This window comes from Myotis davidii, unplaced genomic scaffold (genome assembly GCF_000327345.1).
Source record: "Myotis davidii unplaced genomic scaffold, ASM32734v1 scaffold1065, whole genome shotgun sequence".
Classification (NCBI taxonomy): Eukaryota; Metazoa; Chordata; class Mammalia; order Chiroptera; family Vespertilionidae; genus Myotis; species Myotis davidii.
Window position 1 is genome coordinate 1,705,526 of NW_006297281.1, and position 25,889 is coordinate 1,731,414.

The 25,889-nt window shown below is 44.5% G+C and overlaps 1 protein-coding gene and 1 pseudogene across 1 annotated transcript in view; one reads left to right on the plus strand and one right to left on the minus strand.

Moving 5' to 3' along the window:
- Nucleotides 1–9,869: 9,869 nt before the first annotated feature.
- SNRNP200 (small nuclear ribonucleoprotein, U5 200kDa subunit) overlaps nt 9,870–25,889 on the plus strand; it is a 35,551-nt gene continuing 19,531 nt past the window's right edge. Inside the window, exons 1-12 of the mRNA XM_006773083.2 lie at nt 9,870–10,040; nt 10,546–10,709; nt 19,490–19,661; nt 20,835–21,027; nt 21,815–21,870; nt 22,980–23,078; nt 23,654–23,806; nt 23,909–24,008; nt 24,172–24,308; nt 24,746–24,829; nt 24,920–25,093; nt 25,374–25,511. Coding sequence (XP_006773146.1) covers nt 9,996–10,040; nt 10,546–10,709; nt 19,490–19,661; nt 20,835–21,027; nt 21,815–21,870; nt 22,980–23,078; nt 23,654–23,806; nt 23,909–24,008; nt 24,172–24,308; nt 24,746–24,829; nt 24,920–25,093; nt 25,374–25,511 — 1,515 coding nt within the window. The 5' untranslated portion in view covers nt 9,870–9,995. The remainder of the gene's footprint in view (nt 10,041–10,545; nt 10,710–19,489; nt 19,662–20,834; nt 21,028–21,814; nt 21,871–22,979; nt 23,079–23,653; nt 23,807–23,908; nt 24,009–24,171; nt 24,309–24,745; nt 24,830–24,919; nt 25,094–25,373; nt 25,512–25,889) is intronic.
- On the minus strand, nt 16,841–18,579 carry LOC102773288 (annotated as a pseudogene).

Consider the following 25,889-nt stretch of genomic DNA (forward strand, 5'->3'; position numbering starts at 1 on the left):
ATTGATAGTTACAACCCTGATACCTCAGATATGTTTAACCCTCCAGTCTAAGTTTGGTATTAAGGAATGAAATTGAGGCAACATATGACACAGGGTAGTTTTCAGGTATTATTATTTTTAAAATATATTTTATTGATTTTGTACAGAGAGGAAGGGAGAGGGATAGATAGTTAGAAACATCTGAGGGAGAGTAACATCAATCAGCTGCCTCCAGCACACCCCCTACTGGGGATGTGCCCGCAACCAAGGTACATGCCCTTGACTGGAATTGAACCCGGGATCCTTCAGTCTGCAGGCTACACTCTATCCACTGAGCCAAATCGGTTAGGGCCATTTTTTCAACAGATTCTAAATTGCCCTAGCTGGTTTTGCTCAGTGGGTAGAGTGTTGGCATGTGGCTCAAAGGATCCTGGGTTTGATTCTAATCAAGGGCACATACTGCGGTTGCAGGCTCCTCCCTGCCCGGGCCCTGGTCAGGTCGGGTACAGGAGGCAACCAATCGACGTGTTTCTCACACATCGATGTTTTTCTCTCTTTTCCTCTCTCTAAAAATATCCACGGGTGAGGATTTAAAAAACAGAAAAGAGAGAGATTCTAAATTATATCCCATGATTCCTTTCTTCTCATTGCCCCACACTCAGCTGAATTGAGCCCTTAACAGTTCTTGGGATATGTCTGTCTTCCCAACTTCACGCTTTTGTTTTTCTGCATCCCCCTGAAATCTTCACCTCTACTAAAATCTTATCCAGCCTTTATAACACATCTGCAAAGCTTCGCTCTGGTTCCTAAATCCGAAGTGACTTCTCTGATCTCCCACAATGCCCCCTTGTGGCACTGGCTGCATCCTGCTTTTTTTAAAAAAATATATTTTATTGATTTTTTACAGAGAAGAAGGGAGAGAGATAGTTAGAAACATCGATGAGAGAGAAACATCGATCAGCCGCCTCCTGCACACCCCCTACTGGGGATGTGCCCGCAACCCAGGTCCGCGGGCCGACGCTCTATCCACTGAGCCAAACCGGTTTCGGCTGCATCCTGCTTTTTAACTTTAGTTATTTGTATGTTTTATTTCTTCTACAAGACTGAAACTTCTCAAGGGTTCTAGTTGCACCTTGTTTCTCCGAGTCCCTAAAAGTGCTCATGGAGTTTAGTGTACAGATAAATATTTGAGAGGTAACTAAATGAAGTCACAAGTCTTCAGGTACAGAAATGCAAAGCCCGGACTCTGGGCAACCCTGTGTTAGTTTGGGGCTAGGGCAGTGATGGCGAACCATTTGAGCTTGGCGTGTCAGCATTTTGAAAAACCCTAACTTAACTCTGGTGCCGTGTCACATATAGAAATTTTTTGATATTTGCAACCATAGTAAAACAAAGACATATTTTTGATATTTATTTTATACTAGGGGCCCAGTGCATGAATTCATGCAGCTGGAAAGGAACTATGGGCCGTGAAGCTGCAGTGGGCACAGGGGTGGGTCTCGGCCCATCCTCGGCCCTCCGCCCGGCCCCTCCCACCATGACTCCCGGTCCCCTCTCTGCCACCAGCCCCGCTCCCACTGCTGCCGGTCCCACATGCTGATGGTGCCAGCCCCGCTCACACCCACTGCTGGCACCTGCACCAGTCCCAATTGCTTGGTGCCATCAGTGGGTGCAAGCGGTGGCTGCTGGCCCCAATCACCCCTCAGGGCTTCTCCACCGACTGGTGCCCAGTGCTGGCTGCGGCTGTGAGCGGGACCAGCACCAGCAGCAGGTGTGAGCACCAGGTGGGATTGTGGCATGCGGGAGCAAAGAATTTTCAATAACCACCAGAGGCTTGCCCCGATGACAGTGACTGGTGCCCCGCCTTGGTCTGGCACCTCCACTCACCTGCTCCACCATCCCACTGCAGCCAACACCCGCCATGTTCTGTGCACACCCCCCTGGTGGTCAGCGCATGTAATAGTGACTGGTTGTCCAGTTGTTCAGTTGTTCTGTTGTTCTGGTCGTTCCGCCATTCGGTCTATTTGCATATTAGCCTTTTATTATATAGGATATTTAAATGCCATTTAACAAAGAAAAATCAACCAAAAAAATGAGTTCGCATGTGTCATCTCTGACACGTGTATCATAGGTTCGCCATCACTGGGCTAGGGAGTAGTGAATTCTGAAGGTCATCTTTGCAGAGAGACAGCGCAATGGGGCACACTGGAACACAGCTAAATCTGAGCCCAACTTGGTAACTAATATTCCCTCTGTTGGGGTGCTCCCAGGTTCTTCAGCTTCTTAGGGATGATCCTGTTGGTTTATTTTTTTAATATATAATTTTTATACCATATGATTCTTTAAAATTTTTTTTATTTTTATGATTTCAGAGAGGAAGGGAGAGGGAGAGAGAAACATCAATGATGAGAGAGATCATTGATCGGCTGCCTCCTGCACACCCCAAACTGGGGACCAAGCTGGCAACCCAGGCATATGCCTGACCAGGAATCGAACCGTGACCTCTTGATTCATAAGTTGACACTCAACCACTGAGCCACGTGGCCTCGGCTATCATATGATTCTTCCATTTAAAATTTACAGTTCAATTATTTTTAATCTGTGTTCCTAATTGTGCACCAATCGCCAGAGTCTAATTTTAGAACATTTTCATCACCCCAACCAGAAAGCTTGTTCCCATTTGTAGTCACTCCCCAACTCTCCTCTCCCCACGCCACCCCTTTAACTGCTAATCTACTTTCTGTCTCTATAGATTTGCCTATTTTTGACATTTCATATGATTGAAATAATGAAATATATGGTCTTTTGTGACTGACTTCTTTCACTTGTTAAATTAATCAAACAAGGAGGCCTAACCTGAGGTGGTTCTAATGCTCAGCAGCCGATGTAAGCAAATCAAACCTAATCCCGAAATGCCTCAAGCACATTACAAAATCAAAACCTAACAACAACCAATTAAAGAGCCAATCAAACAGCTTTTCCAAGTAAGGTAAAAGTGTAAGTTACAGATAATAATTTCCTTGCTTTGCTTCCTCATCTTCTCTACAAAAGTCTTTCTCCTAGCTCCTGTAGGTGAAGCACTCCTAACCACTTATGGTTTGGTTCTGCCCAATTTGAATCTTTTACTCAAATACACTTATATAAAAATGCAATATGCCTCATTTTATCTTTTAACACAATGTATTTTTGAGATTCATCTATGTTGTAGCATGTATCAGTACTTCACTGGTTTTGAAGGCCGAATAATATCTCTCTATATAAAATCCTAATATGCAAATAGACTGAATAGCTGAACAACAGAACAACTGGTCACTATGACACGTGTTGGCCACCAGGGGGCATGTGGGGGAACATGGTGGGCGTTGGCAGCAGGCAGCAGAGCGAGGAACATGGCGGGCATCGGCTGCGGTAGGATGGTGGAGCAGGTGAGTGGGGATGCCCAATCAAGGTGGGGTACTGGTCACTGTCATCGGGGCGAGCCTCTGGTGGTTACTGAAAATTCTTTCCTCCTGAGCACCATGGTCCCGCCAGGTGCACACACCTGCAGCTGGTGTTGGCCCTACTTGCACCCGCTGCTGGCGCCTGGCACTGGTCCCAATCGCTCAGCGCTGTCAGCGGTTACAAGCGGCCCCAATTGCCCCTCAGGGCTTCTCCACCACCCCCTGCTCCTGAGGGGCGACCGGGGCACAACTGAATGGAGGGTTGTTCTGCCAATCTCTCTACGCCATCAGCAGGTGCAAGCAGGGCCGAGCCGTCAGCACGTGGGAGCAGTGGTGGCGGTGGGAGCAGGGCTCCCGGTAGACAGGGGATCAGGGGTCATAGCAGGAGGGGCTGGGCAGGGGTGCGGAGGATGGGCCAAGACCCACCCTTGTGCCCACTGCAGTCTCATGGCCCACAGTTCCTTTCACGGTGCACGAATTTGTGCACTGGGACCCTGGTTCCATTATATAAATCTAAAGTGCCATAATTTGTGATCCATTCATCAGTTCATGGAAATTTGGGTAGTTTCCACTTTTGGCTATTATGAATAGTGCTTCAGTCCAGCAGGTGTGGCTCAGTGATTAAGCATTGACCTATGTATCAGGAGGTCATGTTTCAATTCCCAGTCAGGGTATATGCCTGGGTTGAGGGCTTTATCCCCAGTGTGGTGGGGTGCAGGAGGCAGTCGATCTATTATTCTCTGTCATCATTGATGTTTCTATCTCTATCTCCCTCTCCCTTCCTTTTTGAAATCAATAACAATATATATTTTTAAAAATGAATAGTGCCCTAGCCAGTTTGGTTCAGTGGCTAGAGGACTGGGGACTGAAAGGTCCTGGGTTCGATTCTGGTCAAGGGCACATGCCTGGGTTGTGGGCTCAATCTCCAGTAGGCTGTGTGCAGGAGGCAGCCAATCAATGATTCTCTCATTATTGATATTTCTATCTTTCCCTCCCTTCCTCTCTGAAATCAATAAAAAAAATTTTAAAAAATGAATAGTGTTTCAATGGACATTAGTGTGCAAGTTTATGGTTACACATATATTCTATATGATACTTAGTGTTAGGGTCGCCGAAGGAGGAATGCACGAGGCCAAAGGGGGTATAGAATTATGAATTTACTAGGTCATCTGGAAACCCAGATGGGCTAAGGACTCTAAGCGGGCTTTTTCTGGGCGGGTCGGGATTCTGGGAAACTCTGGAGGGGAGAGATAATGGTCTTAGCAAGTGGAATGTCCATTGTTAAGTGGCCTAAAGGTCCATTCCCAGGGGAGGGAGTATTGATTCAATTATTGGATCAGACCTAACACTTAGAGTGGAATTGTTGGGTCAGATAACTCTATATTTAACTTTTTGAAGGAGCTACCAAATTATTTTCCAAGGTGGCTGTACCATTTATATTCCCATGAGCAATGTATGAGAGTTCCAGTTTCTCCATATCCCTGCCAACACTGTTATTGTCCATATTTATTGTAGCAATCTTAGTGGGTGTGAAGTAGAGTTTCATTGTGGTTTTGATTTGCATTTCCCCAAGGACTAATGATGTTGAGCATCTCTTAATGTGCTTATTGACCATTTGTGTATTTTCTTTGGCGGATTATTAAAATCCTTTGCCCATTTTAGAATTGGGTTATATGTCTTATTATTAAGCTGTAAGAGTTCTTTATATATTTTGGATACTAGTCTCTTATCAATCTTTTCACTTTCCTGATGGTGCTTTTTAAAACACAATTGTTTTAAATTTTGATGAAGCCTAATTTATCTATTTTTTCTTTTGTTTGTGCTTTTGGTTTCATATCTAAGAAACCATTGCCTAACCCAAGGTCGTGAAGATTAAACCCCTACATCTTCTCGTAAGAATTCTACAATTTTAGCTCTTACATTAAGCTTATTATCCATTTTGAGTTAATTTTTGTGAATGGTATGTGGTAGGGGTGTAGATTTATCCTTTTGCATGTGAATATCCAGTTGTCCCAAAACCTTTTGGTAAATACAAAACAAAAACCTCTTCTTGCCCTGGCCAGTGTTTCTAAGTGGTTAGAGCAGTGGCCCTTGCACAAAAGGGTTGAGGGTTCTGTTCTCAGTCGGGGCATGTACCTGAGTTTCGGGTTCATTCCCCACCCTGAAAGATGGATGAGGGAGGCAACCAATCGATGTGTCTCACAACAATGTTTCTCTCTCTCTCTCCCTCCCTCCCTCTTTTGCACTCTCTCTGAAAAGCAATGGAAAAAATATCCTCATGTAAGAATTAACAAAAAGACAAAAACAAAACAAAACCCTCTTCTTTACCCATTGCATTGTCTTGGTATCGTCAAAAATCTTTTGCCCACCCGTGGCTGGGGGGTTCAGTTGGTTGCAGCATTGTCCGGTACCCCAAAAGGTTTTGGGTTCAATTCCCAGTCAGGGTACATACGTAGGTTGTGAGTTCGAGTCCCTGGTAACCAGTTGATGTTTCCCTCTCCCTTACTTTCTCTCTACAAGTCAATTTAAAAAATCATTTCCTCATAAATGTATGGGTTTATTTCTGGATTCTCAATTCTATTCCATTGACTTATCTCTTTTGTTGGTAATCCTCACCTAGTATATTTTTCCATTGATTTTCAGAGAGTGGAAGGGAGAGGGACAGAGAGAGAAACATCAATGTGAGAGAGACACATCAGTTGGTTACCTCCTGCACGTGCCAGGGATCTAGCCTGCAACCGAGGTATGTGCCCTTGACCAGATTTGAACCTGGGACCCTTCTGCTCACAGGCCAACTCTCTATCCACTGAGCCACACTGGTGAGCACTGTTTCTCTCTTTTAATCTTACAATAAATTGGCTCAAGCTTCATTCTCCATGTTATGAGGACAACAACATCTCTCCACTGTCAGAAAGTCTGGGAATTCTCCAGGACATACAGGGTTGGGTATGTGAAACACAGAGCTTATTCTTGTGTTATTATGTATTTATTAATTATTGTATTATTTGTCTTCTTATTGTTGTTATTGTTTTGTGTCCTTGCTTGTGATTTATCTTTTAGGTAATGATGACTGGTAATTTAACCTACTTTTGCCCACCCCTGTGCTTTCCCTCCATTACCTCTTGTGTCAAATTCTTGCTTTCACTGAATTGATTCTCAGCTCTGGGTCTTGTCTTCTATGACCTACACTTTCTCTCTTCATTTTAACTTTCTCTAAACACCACCTTCATTCCCTCATTCCCTAGAGTACCAGGAACACAACATGTGGCAAACTCTCACTCAGGATTCGAGTAAATGAATGGAGAATACTGCAAAGTTCATATGGATAGCAACTAAAAAACAATTTGATCATTGCCTAAAAGTGCATCAGCCAGTCTCTACGATGGGAGCTTTTTGTTTGTGTCTTCTTAGGTCCTGGCTGATGGTCATCTTCTGGGCACTCTTGCCTCCTGGATACCTTTTTCCTCTCTTCTCTACATGCCAACCTCAAACCGCCACTCGTCTTCCTTTTCTTATTGAGTTCTTTCCTTGACTTGCCTTCACCAAGATTCCCAGTCTCACCCTTTTCATTAAGAAGGTCCATGAAACCCTAACTGGTTTGGCTCAGTGGATAGAGCGTCGGCGTACGGACTAAAGGGTCCGGGTTCGATCCCAGTCAAGGGCACATCCCTGGGTTGTGGGCTCAATCCCTAGTAGGGGCATGCAGAAAGCAGCCAATCAATGATTCTCTCTTGATGTTTCTATCTCTCCCTCCTTCTCTGAAATCAATAAAAAATATATTTTAAAAAAGCCCATGAAATTTCCTTGAACTGGTTCCCCCAACAGAGCTGCCATCTCTGACATAAACACTGCCCTTTCCCTAGAGTGAGGAAGCATAGCTATCATTTTTTTCTTCCTGTACATATATTTCTGTAGGATAATTCTCTCTTGTCTGCAGCATCAAGTGAGAACCTGAACTACTCTATCTCTAAAGCTCTTCCCAGTACTCATGTCCTATGGAAATTGCCAAATCTATCTAAATTACTAAATGGAGGATTAAACTTGGTAGAAACTGCTTAGAGAGGAAAAGGAAAGACGGGGAATTTTCCTTTTTCCCCTGCTTCAGCTTTCCGTGGCCCAGGCTCGATTGTGAACATGAGCACCACTCCTACAGAAATGCAGAGCAGAATCCCAGAAATATTTTTCAGACCCTTTTTTGTCAGGTGGGTGAGCCACAGCATGACCATGGAATAAAAGTCACTCTTGAGGACTCAGATTTCAATAGCCTTCAGTGAACTCGCATCATGAGTCAGGCACTTCATTAGTGCTTTTAAGCACAGTACCACCTCATGTAATCACAACAGTCCTGTGAGGAGAGTTTTATTGCCTCGAAATTTTATTTATTTTTCTAAAAATATATTTTATTGATTTTTTACAGAGAGGAAGGGAGAGAGATAGAGTTAGAAACATCGATGAGAGAGGAACATCGATCAGCTGCCTCCTGAACATCTACTGGGGATGTGCCTGCAACCCAGGTACATGCCCCCGACCGGAATCGAACCCGGGACCCTTCAGTCCGCAGGCCGACGCTCTATCCACTGAGCCAAACCGGTTTCGGCGCCTCGAAATTTTAAAAAATATATTGATTTCAGAGGGGAAGGGAGAAGGAGATAGAAACACCAATGGTAAGAGAATCATTGATTGGCTGCCTCCTGCACGCCTTCTACTGGGGATCGAGCCCGCAACCCAGGCATGTGCCCTTTTAGTGAAAAGATCAATTAAAATCATTGTGCCATACAATTCCAAAACCTTGGAATTGAACCTGGGACCCTTTAGTCCACAGGCGGATGCTCTGTCCACCGAGCCAAACCGGCTAGAGCTATTGCCTCAATTTTTTAAAAAAAAATATATTTTATTGATTTTTTTACAGAGAGGAAAGGAGAGAGATACAGTTAGAAACATTGATGAGAGAGAAACATGATCAGCCACCTCCTGCGCACCTCCTCCTGGGGATGTGCCTGCAACCAAGGTACATGCCCTTGACCGGAATCGAACCTGGGACCCTTCAGTCCGCAGGTAGATGCTCTATCCACTGAGCCAAACCAGCTAGGGCTATTGCCTCAATTTTAAGGATAACAAAATGAAGCTCATCCAGAGACCAGGTAGCTACCTCAAGGTCACACAGCCACTGGGGGCAGAGCTGCCACAAGGATGACTGTCCTTTGGAAGGCCCAGTTAGAGATGGAAAAATCTGGTCAGGACTACAAACTGGATGCTACAGGGCCCAGGCAGGTAACACCAAGGAGTGAAGAGCCAGGTCTGAGAAAACAGGCGCAGTGGCAAATGCTCATCAGCCCTGGAAGGTATGCCAGGAAGGAAGGTGGGTCTCATGTGGCCAGTGTTGATTTCTCCCTAGATGCAGGAAATCCAGATTTTGTGTGAAGTATCCCATTTTTCCCCCACTCTCTTCTTGGTTGTCATGGTGGTAGTGAATTACTGGAATTTTAAAATAAGGAGCCAGTAGTGAGCCAAACCAAATACTCCCACAGGTCAATTTGGGCTCAGGAGACTGCTATTGAGGATGAATTCATTTATTTTTCAAAAGCACACAGGCTCTCAGTGCGGTACCCATTCAGCTGTTAGTTGCCATTCCACAGGTGAGAACTGTTGGTTGGGGGTGGTTGGGCAGGGGCTTTGTCCTAGGCCAGTGGGTCTCAACCTTGGCTGCACATTAGAATCACCTGGGAATCTTTTTAAAATCCTGATTTCTGGGCCTCACCCTCCGGAAATTCTGTTTCTTTGTTATGGGGTGGGGCCACAGCATTAGTAACAAAGAAAGAGAATTTCCGGAGGATGGGGCCCAGAAATCAGGATTTTAAAAAGATTCCCAGGTGATTCTAAAGTGCAGCCAAGGTTGAGAACCACTGGGTAAGAAATTAAGTTAATTGTCTTTAAGGAGGTGATCCCAGAGGGTCGTGCAGAGCCCTGCCGTGGAATGTGACAAGCGTTTGGGAGCAAACTGAGGGCCCAGCTGGCCGAGGGCTTTAGGTAGGGCAGGTGGGGGTGGGGGGTGAGGGACAGAGTTTTCTTCCAGTTCTTAAATTTAGAAGAGAAACCCAAAGGAAGACAGCGGTTACACACACTCACACTTCATTCATTCGATGGCTTCTTAGCTTGAAGCCGGAAGTGGGGCTAGCACCCTTCCCTGCCGGCATAATCCCAGTCAGCGGCCGGAATGCAAGTGCTTGGGCTAGACGGGCAAGCAGGCCCGCATCTGTCCTGAAGTGAAGAGTCCTGGGGGTCGAAGGCCGGAGCTCGAGGTGGGGAGAGTATTGGTCCTGCGTCCGAAGTGGTAGGAGATGGTCGGACTCAGGCTACCGGAACCGGAAATACGGCCCCCGCAACGCCAGGCACCCGCCAAAGACACACCCTCCCGCCCTCCCGGTGCGCGACCCGGAAGCGGAAGGGAACTCGTTTCTCTTTGCCTCCGGAGCGTCTTCCCTGCGTTGGTCTGGCGGGAGGAGAGCCCTGAGCGCCTGGCCTCCGGAGCGTGCGGTTTAGGGGAGCGGGTCGCCGAGCCCCAGAGCAGCCGCCGCCATGGCGGATGTGACCGCCCGGAGCCTGCAGTACGAGTACAAAGCGGTGCGTGGGGGGTTCGTGGAGAACTCCGGCTCCGAGCCCAGTGGGGAGGCGGGGGCCGGGGAAGGCAGTTTCGGCCTGAAGGCCTAACAGCGGTTCTCAACCTGTGGGTCGCGACCCCTTTGGGGGCGTGGAACGATCCTTTCACAGGGGTCGCCTAAGACCATCGGAAAGCACATATATAATTACATATTGTTTTTGTGATTAATCACTATGCTTTATCTTCAATTTGTAACAATGACAATAAAGATGTCACCCCAGCATGCCCAGCACTTTCCCAGGGGTGGGGTGGGGGCCGCGGTAGGAGCCGCATCGGTCTACTGATTTGCTCGCCCTTTGCTCACGTGCTGTTATACGATGCTCTCCTCTAGGAAAACATCTTTTTATTCCGACTAGTGATCATCAGTGGTTAGTCGCTCTGATTTTTGCTTTCTTTGTTATTATCCTTGTGATGTAGGAATTGGCCCTGCTCACATCAGAGCTTTGATAATATTGTGATCTGTTTCAGAACTCGAATCTTGTCCTTCAAGCTGACCGTTCTCTCATTGACCGCACCCGTCGGGATGAACCCACAGGAGAGGTGCTATCCCTGGTTGGGAAGCTGGAGGGCACCCGGATGGGAGATAAGGCTCAACGGACCAAACCACAGATGCAGGAGGAAAGAAGAGCCAAGTGAGTACCCAGGGGAAAATGATTTTTCTTCAGATGCAAAGACCATCTTCCTTTGAGCAATTGAGCAGCATTTTTGCTGAACTGCTGGGTACAGGATGAGACATCGGTGGCATTAAAACAATATAGTGAGGGTAAAAACAACATGAATTTAGACGGTTCTTTGGCCATAACAAGTGTCCCTGAAGTGGCAAACAACTTTTAGACTTTTATCCCATTACATTTAAAAAAGTATTTGCTGTCCTTTTTTCTTCCTTCTTTATTTTAGGAAGTTTAAGGAAGATGGCAGAATTCACCTTCTTTATGCCCTTTTAAGTAATTTTTAAAAAGTGATTTAAGTGGGAAAAGGTGTTTGCACCTTATCAGATGTAAATCACCCTATGCAAACACCAGCTAAAACCCTGAGTAATCCTTGAGCTTTGGTTTGCTACCAAAACTACTCAAAAAGTTAGTTTATATTTGGTATAGTACAGTTCATCTCACTCTATACAGTTTTTTAATCAGGTATATATATGAGAAAAATCTCTAAAATCAGTTAATGCATCAAGTAAACTCTATGGTCTTTGGCTATATAAAAAAATAAAATAAAACCCTGTTGTCTTCAGCAGCCTACAAACAAGAGTTCTTGAACATATGGACAAATTACTTTTCAAATGCACCCTTGATTGTAGTGTTGAAGTCTGTACACATCAGTACTGAATCCAAAATGCATTAAGAAAGGAAAAGAATTAATTTGTGTAGTGCCGAAGAAATTCATAGGACATTTTTACCTTTGATCTGTTTCTTCTTCCCATGATTCTCTAAATCAGAGGTGGGGAACATCTGGCCCTGGGGCTATATAAGGCCCGCAAAATCATTTGGTCTGGCCCTGCCAAGGCAGTAGGGGTGAGTTTATTAAATGTTTTTACCAAACATAGCAAGCTAATTTTTTTAAAAATATATTTTATTGATTTTTTACAGAGAGGAAGGGAGAGAGATAGAGAGTTAGAAACATCGATGAGAGAGAAACATCAATCAGCTGCGTCCTGCACATCTCCTACTGGGGATGTGCCCGCAACCCAGGTACATGCCCTTGACCGGAATTAAACCTGGGACCTTTCAGTCCGCAAGCCGACGCTCTATCCACTGAGCCAAACCGGTTTCGGCGCAAGCTAATTTTTAAGTTGATAATTTTGTATGTCCTGAGAATGATGTTATAAGTATCCAAATGGCCCCCTGGCAGAAGAAAGGTTCCCCACCCCTCTTCTAAATCATGGAAGGTTACATATACATATATGGATACGGACTCAGATGTAGATATAGACATGTAGGTAAATGTACATACATAGGAGCTATCAAAACATATCACTTTTCTAGAGTCTGCTTTACTATGCTGTATAAATATTTCAATATTTTAAGTCATTCTGAGTTATATAAAAGATTTCAGCACAATAAGAGGATATAAAGGTCATTTTTTTAGTGAAAAGATCAATTAAAATCATTGTGCCATAAAATGCCCCCAGGAGTAAATGGAGAAGTCATCACATTTGAAATTTTAAACTCCACATACCCAACCCCGTTCATTGCTAATTTTATTTATTTGTTTGTTTATTATCTTCATTATTGAAAGTATTACATATGTCCCTTATTTTCCATCGTTGACCCCCTCCAGCCTGCCACAGGCCTTTACCACCCTATTGTCTGTGTCCATGGGTTATGTATCTGCATACAAGGTCTTTGGTTGATTACCACCCACCCACCCACCCACGTGCCCCTGCCTTCCCTCTGAGATTCTGCACTCTGTTTCATTCTTCCATGTCTCTGGATCCACTCCATTCATCAGTTTATTCTGTTAATTAGATTCCACATATGTGTGTGCGGTCATGTAGTACTTGCCTTTCTCTGACTGATTTCACTTAGCATGATACTCTTGTGGTCCCTCCATGCCGTCTCAAAGGGTAAGAGATTTTTCTTTTCTTTTTTACTGCTGCATAGTATTCCATGTACCACAGCTTTTTTTATCCACTCATCTACCGATGGGCACTTGGGCTGTTTCCAGATCTTAGCTATTGTAAATTCTGCTGCTGTGAACATAGGAATGCATACATTCTTTCTGATTGGTGTTTCAGTTTTCTTAGGATATATTCCTAGAAGTGGGATCACTGGGTCAAATGGCAGTTCCATATTTAATTTTTTAAAAAAATATATTTTATTGATTTTTTACAGAGAGGAAGGGAGAGGGATGGAGAGTTTGAAACATCGATGAGAGAGAAACATTGATCAGCTGCCTCTTGCATACCTCCCACTGGGGATGTGCCCGCAACCAAGGTGCATGCCCTTGACCAGAATTGAATCCGGGACCCCTCAGTCCGTAGGCTGAGGCTCTATCCACTGAGCCAAACCGGTCAGGGCCATAATTAATTTTTTGAGGAAACTCCATACTGTTTTCCATAATGGCTGGACCAGCCTGCATTCCTACCAGCAGTGGATTAGGGCTCCCTTTTTTCCACATGCCCGCCAGCACCTGTCATTTGTTGATTTGTTGATGGTAGCCATTCTGACAGGTGTGAGGTGATACCTCATTGTCATTTTAATTTGCATCTCTATGATGATCAATGACTTTGACCATTTTTTCATGTGTGTCTTGGCCGTTTGTGTGTCCACTTTGAAGAAGTGTCTATTTAGTAGGTCCTTCGCTCATTTTTTAAATTGGATTGTTTATCTTCCTTTTGTTAAGTTGTATGAGTTCCTTATATATTTTGGGTATGAACCCTTTATCAGATGTATCATTGCTAAATATGTTCTCCCATACAGTGGATTCCCTTTTCATTTTGTCGATTGTTTCTTTTGCTGTGCAGAAGCTTTTTGCTTTGATATAGTCTCATTTATCTTCTAAGATTCCTTTGCTCTAGGACAGTGGTCGGCAAACTCATTAGTCAACAGAGCCAAATATCAACAGTACAACGATTGAAATTTCTTTTGAGAGCCAATTTTTTAAACTTAAACTATATAGGTAGGTACATTGTTATTAACTTAATTAGGGTACTCCTAAGCTGGCCTTTGCTAAAAATGTCCTCAATCTGATTGAGGTACATTCGCTGAGGTTGACCCCTTCCAACTCTCCCATCCACACTCGTCTTGTATACTTGTTTCGTCTATCTCCTTTCGTTCATCCTCTCTATACGTCCAGACCATCTCAACATACCTTTCTCAATCCTCGACAATACATCTTCTTTCACTCCACAATGTTCCCTAAAATTAACTTAATAAACTTTACTTAAAGTTTTAAGTCAGCTTCGCATTGTACGTGCGCGCCTGCACATGGTATTTTGTGGAAGAGCCACACTCAAGGGGCCAAAGAGCTGCATGTGGCTCGTGAGCCGAGGTTTGCCGACCACTGCCCTAGGAGGTGTATCTGTAAACATATTGCTACGAGAGATGTCTGAGATTTTGCTGCCTGTGGTTTCTTCTAGAATTTTTATTGTTTCCCGACTTATATTTAAGCCTTTTATCCATTTTGAGTTTATGAGTTTATTCTTTTGTATGGTGTAAATTGATGGTCTAGTTTCATTTTTTTGCATGTATCTGTCCAATTTTTCCAATACTAATTGAAGAGACTGTTGACTCCATTGTATGTTTTTGCCTCCTTTGTCAAATATTAATTGAGGGTAATGGCTTGGGTCGATTTCTGGGGTCTCTGTCCTATTCCATTGATCTATATGCCTGTAATTCTGCCAGTACCAGTTTGCCATCCTTTTAAAAAAACACAGGTTTTTATTTTAGAGAAGGGATGGAGAGATAGAAGCATTGATGAGAGAGAAACATCGTTGGCTGCCTCCAGCACGTCCCCCATCAAGGATGGAGCTGGAAACCCAGGCATGTGCCCTGACCAGGAATTAAACCAGTGACCTCCTGGTTCATGGTTCATTGATCAACCACTGAGCCTCACTGGCCGGGCTTGCTGTCCTTTTTATTGATAACATAACTGAGATACTTATTTTAGACATCTGATAACAATATTAGCTACAGAGCAATCCAGAAATGAAAATATACAAAATAGTTTTAGAAACATATGTATTTCTGCCTGCATATACACTTACAAAACAAAGATGCATAGTTATTTTAAAGTAAAGACTTTGAAAATGAAACCAGTTCATCTAATTTTTACCAAGGTGTGACAAGAAATCTTTTATGCAAAAATAAAAATCCAAGCAGAAATAACACTTTGAACTTAGTTTTCTAATGTCTTAAAAATTACATCAATTCTATAAATTACTTTTTTTTTCATTTTACACATTTTATTTATTTTTAAAATTTAAATTGTTTATTGTTTAAAGTAATACATGAGTCTCCCTTTTCCCCCATTTACCTCTCCCTGGCTGCTCCCACCCCTCAGCACATGCCCTCACCCCCCTGCTGTCTGTGTCCATTGGTTATGCTCATACAAATCACTATGTCTGAGGATAAAACCATAACTGTCCCTCTCCCATTTCTATCATGCTTATATTAAAACATACAAGTACTCTAAAAATAATACATGAAATTCTTACATTTTAAACCACTTTAATATTAAGGATAACAATTCAAATCATTACTTATTTTTACTCTTCACTTGAGTACATGCTTAGATAGACAGACAGACAGACTCCATGTGAGAGAGAAACACCGATCTGTTGCCTTCTGTACAAGCCGTATCTGCGGATTGAATCTGCAACCTAGGTATGTGCCCTGACCAGGAATCGAACTGGCAACTTCTCCGTGCATAGGATGACGATCATCCAACTGAGCCACTCTGGCCTGGCCGATTCAAACCATTTTTACATTTCTACTTAAGTTTATATTGCACTAAAATTATTTTACATGGAAGTGCTGGTTGATGTATTATGACAATACTTTAGAAAGTCTTTGACCTTTCCATCTTTATTAATGGATGTTTCACAGTCTAATTAAATACATTTTCTAGTATGCACCAAACAATCTAACAAAACAAATCTACAATGCTAATCTATTTTGAGAGCAGATAGTCAGTATTTACTATTTACTAGGAATAACTTTTTTGTGTGTGTATATGGGAATGACACTTGACCAATACCTGAAAATTCTTCATTTATTGATGAGTCTCTATTTGACTACTTTTTAAATACAGCATTTATTTTTTTGAAAAGAGAAAAAGTGTCCTTTTATTCAGTGGAGCAGAATTTCTTTTAAAATTGATTTCAGAGAGAGGAAGAGAGAGATAGAAACATCAGTGACGAGAGAGAATCATCCATCAGCTGCCTCCTGCACACCCCCTACTGGGGATGAAGCCCCTAACCTGGGCATATGCCCTGACCAGGAATCGAACTGTGACCTCCTGGTTCATAGTTTGATGCTCGACCACTGAGCCACACCAGCGGGCAGTGGAGCAGAATTTTAAGAAGAGAAATAAGAATACTATTTCAATGCTGGCTTCTAAGCTATGGCTTATATAACTTAAAAGTTCAGTTCTTGTCATGCTGCTGCAAAGTTTGTTACAATAATAATGATCAATATTAGAGTCTTTGAAAGTCATGATTACAATGAAAAGCTTGGGACAGCATGATAAAGCTAATGGCAACTTCTTGAATCCCATTTTAAGTTACTTCTGTGTCCAAATAACACTTTTGAATGGTTTCAAATAACCTAATTCTGTGGTCGGCAAACTGCGGCTCGCGAGCCACGTGTGGCTCTTTGGCCCCTTGAGTGTGGCTCTTCCTAAGCCTTAGGAGTACCCTAATTAAGTAATTAACAATGTACCTACGTATATGTTTAAGTTTAAAAAATTTGGCTCTGAAAGAAATTTCAGTTGTTGTACTGTTGATATTTGGCTCTGTTGACTAATGAGTTTGCCGACCACTGATCTAATTGATTAGGTAGCATCAGTTTAGGATTTTTTTCCCAATGTTGTATGGTGTAGCTTTTGGCATCAGAAGGTCCAGTCAAGCATGTACCTTGGTTGCAGGCACATCCCCAGTAGGGAGTGTGCAGGAGGCAGCTGATCGATGTTTCTCTCTCATTGATGTTTCTTACTCTATCCCTCTCCCTTCCTCTCTAAAAAGTCAATAAAATATATATTTTTTAAAAAAGTAACATTTTATTTCTCCCTCTAAAAGTTTATTAAGGAAAGAAAATTTTTTTCAGCTGAAGTGAAAAAGTTGCTTCATAAGTTCATATGTTGTTGTAAAAGCCTCTGCTTGAGAGGGAATGCAGCGAATACAGTTCAGAGATAAACCATGATATAATCCTTTTCCAGTTCCATGGTGTCCATAGGCGTATTTCATAGTCTCCGGCATGGTAAGGTACTTTTCAAATTCTGGAAGAATAGTTCCTAATGGCACTCGCCTATGAGCGACATCAAATGAGTAGGATATTGTCTGTGCTATTGCTCCAGCAGCGCCACCACAGGAAAGTTTATGTGAGTTTTCAAAACAAACATTAGGATTGTCTGATGAAGGTCTGCCAAGAAGGGTACATGCATGGGAAAGCCCAACACTCTTTAAGGTACAAAAGTAAAAAGTGAAGCAACTGCATATGGAGCCAATCCTAATATAGTAGGCCTCAGGCCTCTACAATCCAAGGAAACTGCCTTCCTTTGCATACATTGTTTTGAGTGCATGCATATGCTGTGTGTATTCCTCTTTCACCTGGAATTCTGGGTGTACTCTAACCATGTCAAGAAGGTATGCTGTCATACCCGCCATGGATCCAGCCATTGATCTGTACACATAACCAGAAATTCCCAGATTTGTAGTAATTAATGTTTATAATGCTCAAATGCCATAAACTGGATTGCACCATAGAGAAAGATTCAAATTATCATCGTACCATTTCCTAAAATTCTTTACTTATTTATCCTCACCAAAGGAGTAAGGCTATTTTTTCATTGATTTTTAGAGAGAGTGGAAAGAAGTGGGGAGGAGAGAGAGAGAGAGAGAACAATGTGGATTGGGTGCCTCCCACATGCACCGAGAGAGAGAGAGAGAGAGCAAGATGGGTTGTTGGCCTCCCACACGCACAGAGAGAGAGAGAGAGAGAGCAAGATGGGTTGTTGGCCTCCCACACGCACAGAGAGAGAGAGAGAGAGAGCAAGATGGGTTGTTGGCCTCCCACACGCACAGAGAGAGAGAGAGAGAGAGCAAGATGGGTTGTTGGCCTCCCACACGCACAGAGAGAGAGAGAGAGAGAGAGAGAGAGAACAATGTGGATTGGTTGCCTCCCACATGCACCCTGACTGGGGTTGCGGGGGAGAGGAGGAGGCACAAGAATCAAACCTGCAACTCAGCCCTAACCTGTTTGGCTCAGTGGATAGAGCGTCGGCCTGCGGACTCAAGGGTCCCAGGTTCGATTCCGGTCAAGGGCATGTACCTTGGTTGCGGGCACATCCCCAGTAGGGGGTGTGCAAGAGGCAGCTAGCTGATCGATGTTTCTCTCTCATCGATCTTTCTAACTCTCTATCCCTCTCCCCTCCTCTCTGTAAAAAATCAATAAAATATATATATTAAAAAAAAAAACAAAACCCTGCAACTCAGGTATGTGCCCTTGACAGAATCAAACCCGCAACCCTCCAGTGTGCAGGCCCATGCTCTAACCATTGATCAATGCTGGACAGGGCTTCCTAAAATTTGTACAATCCAAGGTATCCCTTCTTTTGGGAACGGCACGCAATATAGAAAATATTCCTGTGTTTGTAATGGTGAATGTGAGCTTGTAATAAAACCTTTATTCCACGCAAAGGAGTAACCTTTAGCATAGCATCCCGAGGTACCTCAGGCCAAGAAGGAGCACAGCCAGTAGAAGTCTTGGTGGGTGGTGGGCCGTCTGGCTCCTGCACCTGTGCCACTGTGGGAGGGGGACCGGCTGGTACTAGTCCCACCATCACTGCCACCGTCAGGAACAGGGCTGCTTGGAGCTTTAGTCACCAATTTACAATCCAAAGGCTGAGGCCATGGCCTTTGCTGGTGCTGACAGGACACTGACCTCCGTATGGGTGGGGTGGAGTTCAACTTGACCTTTTTCTAACGTGGGCTTTTTTGGTCCATAGAGAGATTTTAATTTTCTTTCTGATATTTTCAAGACCCTTGCTATTCCCTTGTCGCAGTAACATTTTTTCTTCCATTACTAACTTCCCACCCCTACTTCCTTCTGCTGTTGCCCATTTCCTACTTTTGTTATAAAGTTTATAAATTAATATTCAAGCATCCATGGTATAAGTGACAGGTTTTTTTGTTATTTTTTACTTTTTGGAGGAAATGTTTTGAACTTAAAAACTCATTCAACTCCATCTCACCCCTGATCATCTGTTTTTTCTCCTCCCATGAAGTCTCAAAAATTTGTAGGCTCAGTTTTGATTAAAGTAGTTAAGTTTGAAATAAGTTAATGCGTTATTGGTCTTCCACTTTGCAAAACATGACTTCTTTACCCATTCTAATTTGTTGGGACTCAGTGGCAGTAGATTCCTTTGGAGCTACCGTTGCTCTGCTAATTTTATAATGTCATACAAAATGAAAAGAGTTGTGTTTTTTAAATGAATGAGAGGATGTCTCATTGTAACAGTTAATGCTTCTAGAGAGAGAATGATAGTGGACTCTCTTTGTGTTAGTTACTGTGTTCCTATAAAGAAGTAACTCCTGCAAGTGACTAAGGGGATGACTTACTGAGGTACAGATTCATGTTCTAAGATATTACCTGTGCTCCATGGAGCTGAGGGAGAGGAGTGGGGCCTGATTTAGTGTTGCCTTTGGGAGGGAAGGTTCTGCCTGTTCACCATCACACTGTGTGTCCGTTAGGCGAAGGAAGCGTGACGAGGACCGGCACGACATCAACAAGATGAAGGGGTACACTCTGCTCTCGGAGGGCATCGATGAGATGGTGGGCATCATCTATAAGCCCAAAACCAAAGAAACCCGGGAGACTTACGAAGTGCTGCTCAGCTTCATCCAGGCTGCCCTTGGGGACCAGGTGAGGCAGCCAGAGGGTGAAGTCATGGTTTTGGAGAGGGAGGGAGTCACAGCTGGAAGGAGCCAGAAGAGCCTTGTCTGCAGAACCTTGTCTGTGGGTGTCCCTCTGTGGGCCGTGCCAGTTTGTTGAGACTTTATATGGGATAGTACTTTGCATGTCTTCTGTCTTACAGTCCTCATGTTAGCTCTATGATTAGGTGCTGCTGACACTCGTTTTCAGTTTTATAGAGGAGAGCTGTGAGGCAAAGAATAGTTACATAATTTTCCCAGGTCACAAAGGTTGTATTTGCAGAGCCATAAGGAGAGCCCGTAGTCAGTGTCCAGAATCTGCTCTTAACCCCACTGTATGTGTGGTGAGATTCAGGACCTTCATGAGCCTCAGAGAGGCTCTGGTGAGGCAGGTGCTAGAGGAGGTGAGGACAGAATTACCCAAAGTTTGGCGGGCTAGAGGAAGACTAGAGTGCCTCTGCCCGTCTGGAGAAACGTGGCAGACTAGTGGAAGTCGTGTCCTGCTTCCTAAGACTGCCTACCTAATCTTTTTAAAAGGTTAGGTTTCCTTCAATTGTGTGACTAGCATTTTTTAAAATATATTTTACTGATTTTTTTACAGTGAGGAAAGGAGAGGGATAGAGAGTTAGAAACATTGATGAGAGAGAAACATCGATCAGCCGCCTCCTGCACACCCCCTACTGGGGATGTGCCCGCAACCAAGGTACATGCCCTTGACCGGAATCAAACATGGGACCCCTCAGTCTGACGCTCTATCCACCAAGCCAAACCGGTCAGGGCTAGCATTTTTTATTTAAATATATTTTTAATGATTTCCGAGAGGAAGGGAAAGCTGGAGAAAGATTTAAATATCAATGATGAGAGATAATAATGGATTGGCTGCCTCTTGCACGCCCCCTACTGGTTATCAAGCCCACAACCCAAGCCTGTGCCCTGACTGGGAATTGAACCATGACCTCTTTGTTTACGGTTTGACGCTCAACCACTGAGCCACACTGGCGGGCACCGGTGACATTTTTTATTAACGTTAATGAAACTGATCAGAATCTCCTATACAGGTTTTAAAGGGGTGTGACTCTTCAAGTCTAGTTATCACATAAAGCTGGACTGTGCAGTGCAGCATCTCCTTGTTCTAAATGTTTTTATTGTTTTTTTTTACAACCAGCCACGTGATATTCTTTGTGGGGCAGCTGATGAAGTTCTAGCTGTCCTAAAGAATGAAAAGCTTCGTGACAAGGAAAGGAGAAAGGAGATTGACCTGTTGCTGGGGCAGACAGATGATACCAGATATCATGTGCTGGTGAACTTGGGCAAGAAGATCACAGACTATGGCGGAGACAAGGAAATCCAGAATATGGGTAACTGAGCTTATTATGTCCTGCTCATATTAACAGATTGCTTGATGACCCCTAAATGTGACCTAGCTCCAGTCATTTAAAACACCTGGATGTGTCAGTTCCCATAACCTGTTTGGTGTTTTTGAGGATTTATGATTGATGGATACCAGAATCCCTACAACAGAACCCATTTCTTGCTCTGGACCCTTTTATTGTATAGAACACTAGAGGCCTGGTGCACGACATTTGTGCACTGGGAGGTGGTGGTGGTGGTGGTGGTGGTGGTGGTGGTGGTGGTGAGGGTGAACTCTCACATTCAGGGACCCCTTGGGGGATGTCCACCTGCTGTGGAGGTGGGAGGCTCCCACTACTGCAGCTGGGCTCGCCAGGAGCTTGGCTTCTGGCTGAGCGGTGCTTCCCCTGTGGGAGCGCACTGACCACCAGGGGGCAGCTCCTGCGTTGAGCTTCTGCCCCCTGGTGGTCAGTGCACATCATAGTGACTGGTCGTTCTGCTGTTTGGTTGATTTGCATATTAGGGTTTTCTTATATAGGATGGGGGGAAATTGGGCAGAGCCTGGGGAACTCAAGTGGTTGAGCAAGCAGAGAAGGGTCACATCCAAGGTTGGCTGGTCAGAGGAGGCCTCATTGGTGGCAGTGCAGATGGCTCTCTTATGTTGATCCTTAAGTGTCTGTGAGTCCTTAGAACTGAGATCTGTCCTGAGGAGAGGCAAGTCAGGTATTTGGGGAGAAAATGTGCTTTGTAGTGCCTCATTTCATTACCTGTTTCTCTAATTCCTCCTTGTTTCAGATGACAACATTGATGAGACCTATGGTGTGAATGTACAGTTTGAGTCTGATGAGGAGGTGAGTGTAAAACAAATGGACCTAGTTTCTTCTTCTTTTTTGAAATTATCCTCTTCAGGTTTTATAAAGCAAATTAATCTTATAAATCAATGCAGTAATGTAAAATAAACTAAGTGCATCAGCAAAAAGAAAAATATACTGAAGGAGTATGCTGCCACATTTTAATCTTATTGTGATAATGTCCCTCTGGTCAGTGCTATGTCCTACTGCCAGTTTCAAAAGATGTACATTTGCCCAAGAGCATGGGCATGTTTTGTATGGTTGTTTTAAGTAACGGTTGCAGCAGCCACTAAGGTTTATGACCTAATCATATTTGCTTGACTATAATTAAACAGAAACAAGGGGGCTCTTCAGAATCTTTGAAAAGTTGCCCTAAAATTCTCAGTGGTTGAATTTGGCTCATGAAGGGAAAATGCTGGCCTTGGAATATCATATTCTAGGATAGGAAGAAGGGGCAGCACAGAAGAGTCAGAGCTCCAAGCTGGGAGTCAGGAGGTCTGAATTTTGGTCCTGTATCTTGGGCAGGTCATTTTGCTTCAGCTTCGCTATCAATGTGATGGAGTGAAATAGTTGACTGCTGAGCCTCTTCCTGCAGTACAAGTAATAGAATTTCAGAGTTTAAGTAGCAAGGACCTGAAAGAATGCTTTGCTTGTAGAACTCACTTACCTAACATATACTTATTATTAAGTGCCTGCTTTAAACATAATACTGTGCTGAGTCCACAGAGTAGTGTGAGCTAGTGTGTGAGTAAAGACTGGTGAGCAAGCCAAGTGTGGTCTGCACTTCTGGGTTCCAGCATGCTTCTGCAGAGCTTGTCCTGCTAGTTGCTAGCTCTTTTTTACATATACTGATTGTGTGTTTATGAGAGATGGGGGTCCAGTTGGTTGCCTTTGTGGACAAAGCAGAAAAGAGAGTAGACACACCTTAGGAAGCCATGGCACAAGGACTTAGAGTACTTGTGTACTGAGGTTATTCCATTAAATGTACTCCGGATAAGGCTGGACCTGGTCCCAGTTGTGCTAACCAATCTTAAGTGACTCCTGAGAGGTTCTGTGGTGATGTCAGAATCAGCTCCAAATCATGGGTTGGGTTTCGGCTCTTTCCACAGGAAGGCGATGAAGATGTGTACGGGGAGGTTCGAGAAGAGGCGTCCGATGATGACATGGAAGGGGATGAGGCTGTGGTGCGCTGCACCCTCTCAGCTAATGTGAGTACAGTCTGCCCTTGCCCACTGCTGCAGGCCAGTCCTTTCCCGTACCAAGGTCCTGTTACACCAGTTACTGAGCTCCCTTTTTATTTAATCGATTTGTTTTTTTAGAGAGAGGAAGGGAGAGGGATAGAGAGATAGAAACATTGATGAGAGAGAAACATCGATCAGCTGCCTCCTACACTCCCCCTACTAGGGATTGAGCCTGCAACCTGGACATGTGCTCCGACCAGGAATCGAAGGCGACCTCTTGGTTCCTGGTCGATGCTCAACCACTGGGCCACACCAGCCGGGCTTGAGCTCCTTTTTTATAGTGTGGGCCGTAATAAACATTTAGTGTCTTGGTTTCCTTATTTGATTTTAGTCAGTCGTCCTCCCTCGCAAGGGCATGTGTGGATGAGATATGTTGATGAGTTTGGTGTGTTCTCAAATTCAGGTTAGCAGACTTTTCTTTCTCCTGGACAGCTCACTTTCCAGAGGTGGGCTACGGGTGGCTAGTAGAGCTGCTTTGCAGGATGATGAGAAAGTAGTTGGGGCAGACAGTCGTGGGAGCTCAATGCCTGTTACTTGTGCAGCTTGTAGCCTCTGGTGAACTGATGAGTTCTAAGAAGAAGGATTTGCACCCTCGGGACATTGATGCGTTTTGGCTGCAGCGGCAGCTCAGTCGCTTCTATGATGATGCCATTGTATCGCAGAAGAAGGCAGACGAAGTGTTGGAAATCTTAAAGGTATGGCCAAGGTCATATTTTTGCATTTAGTGTATCTTAGGGGGTGGACAGTGTATGGAGCAGATGTCTGCGCCTTTAATCCTGGTGTTTCCTTCTCTGCAGACGGCCAGTGATGACCGGGAGTGTGAGAACCAGCTGGTGCTCCTGCTCGGTTTCAATACTTTCGATTTTATTAAAGTGCTCCGGCAGCACAGGATGATGAGTGAGTCACAGTGGCCCTTCTGTAGTGCGTGTGCACGTGTGTCATGAGGCTGTTGTTTTCATAGCTTCAGCATGTGTTTCGTTCATTTTCCCTAATACCCCAAGGTTGAAGGTTGATTTTATTCACTGCCTCTCACCTTCTCTTCTACTTTTGCTGTTGACAGTTTTATATTGCACCTTGCTGGCCAGTGCACAGAGTGAAGCTGAAAAGGAAAGGATCATGGGAAAGATGGAAGCTGATCCAGAGTTATCTAAGTTCCTCTACCAACTTCACGAGACGGAGAAGGAGGATCTGATCCGGGTAAGGGCTGGGCTGGCTTTTCTGTCTGAGTCCGGGGCTAGGGTGTTTGCTTTGGAAAAGAGACATCAGTTAGAAGATTGCAGCATAAAGCTAAATGCATACTAACTGGAAGATGAAGAAGTAAAGTATTTATCTAAATGTTTTGAGGTTTGTCAGTGGTACAGATTAGAACTGACAAATTCACATTGGTGTGGTTGGGAGACCAGGACTGCAGGCCCTTTCCTGTTGGTGCATTATGTATTGCTGCTTTAAAGCTGTTTCTTGCTTTCATCATCTGGTGGCCCCCGGGGCAGGTATCTGAACAGAAAGGGCTGTCTTTCTGTTTTGGGATTTGCTGGTCAGCACCCATGAGTCAAGCTCAGCTAAGGAGAGACTGAGAAGGACACGAACCTGGAGTGGTCATAAATCACCGACCTTTTTCTCTTTCCTCACTGCAGGAGGAGCGGTCCCGGAGGGAGCGCGTGCGGCAGTCCCGCATGGACACTGATCTGGAAACCATGGATCTGGATCAGGGCGGGGAGGTCGGTGTTCGGCCCTTTCCAAGGCTGTGGTGGGTGGGAGCTCATTTGGTTGGCCTCCTCACTTTGTATTTCTGTTTTTCCTGCTGCCAGGCATTGGCTCCGAGGCAGGTTCTGGACTTGGAGGACCTGGTTTTTACCCAAGGGAGCCACTTCATGGCCAACAAACGCTGTCAGCTTCCGGATGGGTCCTTCCGGCGCCAGCGCAAAGGCTACGAAGAGGTGCACGTGCCTGCTCTGAAGCCCAAGCCCTTCGGCTCCGAGGAAGTGAGTTCCTTGCTTCTCTCGGTTTTCTCCTCCGCTCACCTCCCTTCCCATTTGGGTTTCAGCCCATTGACCCCATGTGGCCTTGTCTCGTAGACAGTTTACTCCGGAAGTGGAAGCTTTTCCATTCTGATTTTGAGCCCAGGGGACAATACTGACCCCTCTGGTCTAGCCTTCAGTGGGGAGTGCATAGGGAGCTTGCCCGGAGACGTAGTCCTGGAGACCCCGCGAGAACACGGCCTGCTCGGGTGCTGCCAGTTCAGTAGGAATACCTTTCTTTCAGCAACTGCTTCCGGTGGAGAAGCTGCCCAAGTACGCCCAGGCTGGATTTGAGGGCTTCAAGACGCTGAACCGGATCCAGAGTAAGCTCTATCGGGCCGCCCTGGAGACAGACGAGAACCTGCTACTGTGCGCCCCCACTGTAAGTACTGTACTGCCTGCTGCCGCTTTCTTGTGGAATGTGGTGTATGTTTTATTGATTTTTTACAGAGAGGAAGGGAGAGAGATAGAGAGTTAGAAACATCGATGAGAGAGAAACATCGATCAGCCGCCTCCTGCACATCTCCCACTGGGGATATGCCCGCAACCCAGGTACATGCCCTTGACCGGAATCGAACCTGGGACCTTTCAGTCCGCAGGCCGACGCTCTATCCACTGAGCCAAACCGGTATCGGCTGGTGTCTATTTTTGGTGGCAAGAGGGTTCATCTCCACCTATACCCCCACTTCTTCATTCTTGGATTGGAGAGATGTTAAATGGTTGAATAAAATTTTTGGATGTGCTCTAGTCTGTTTTGGTG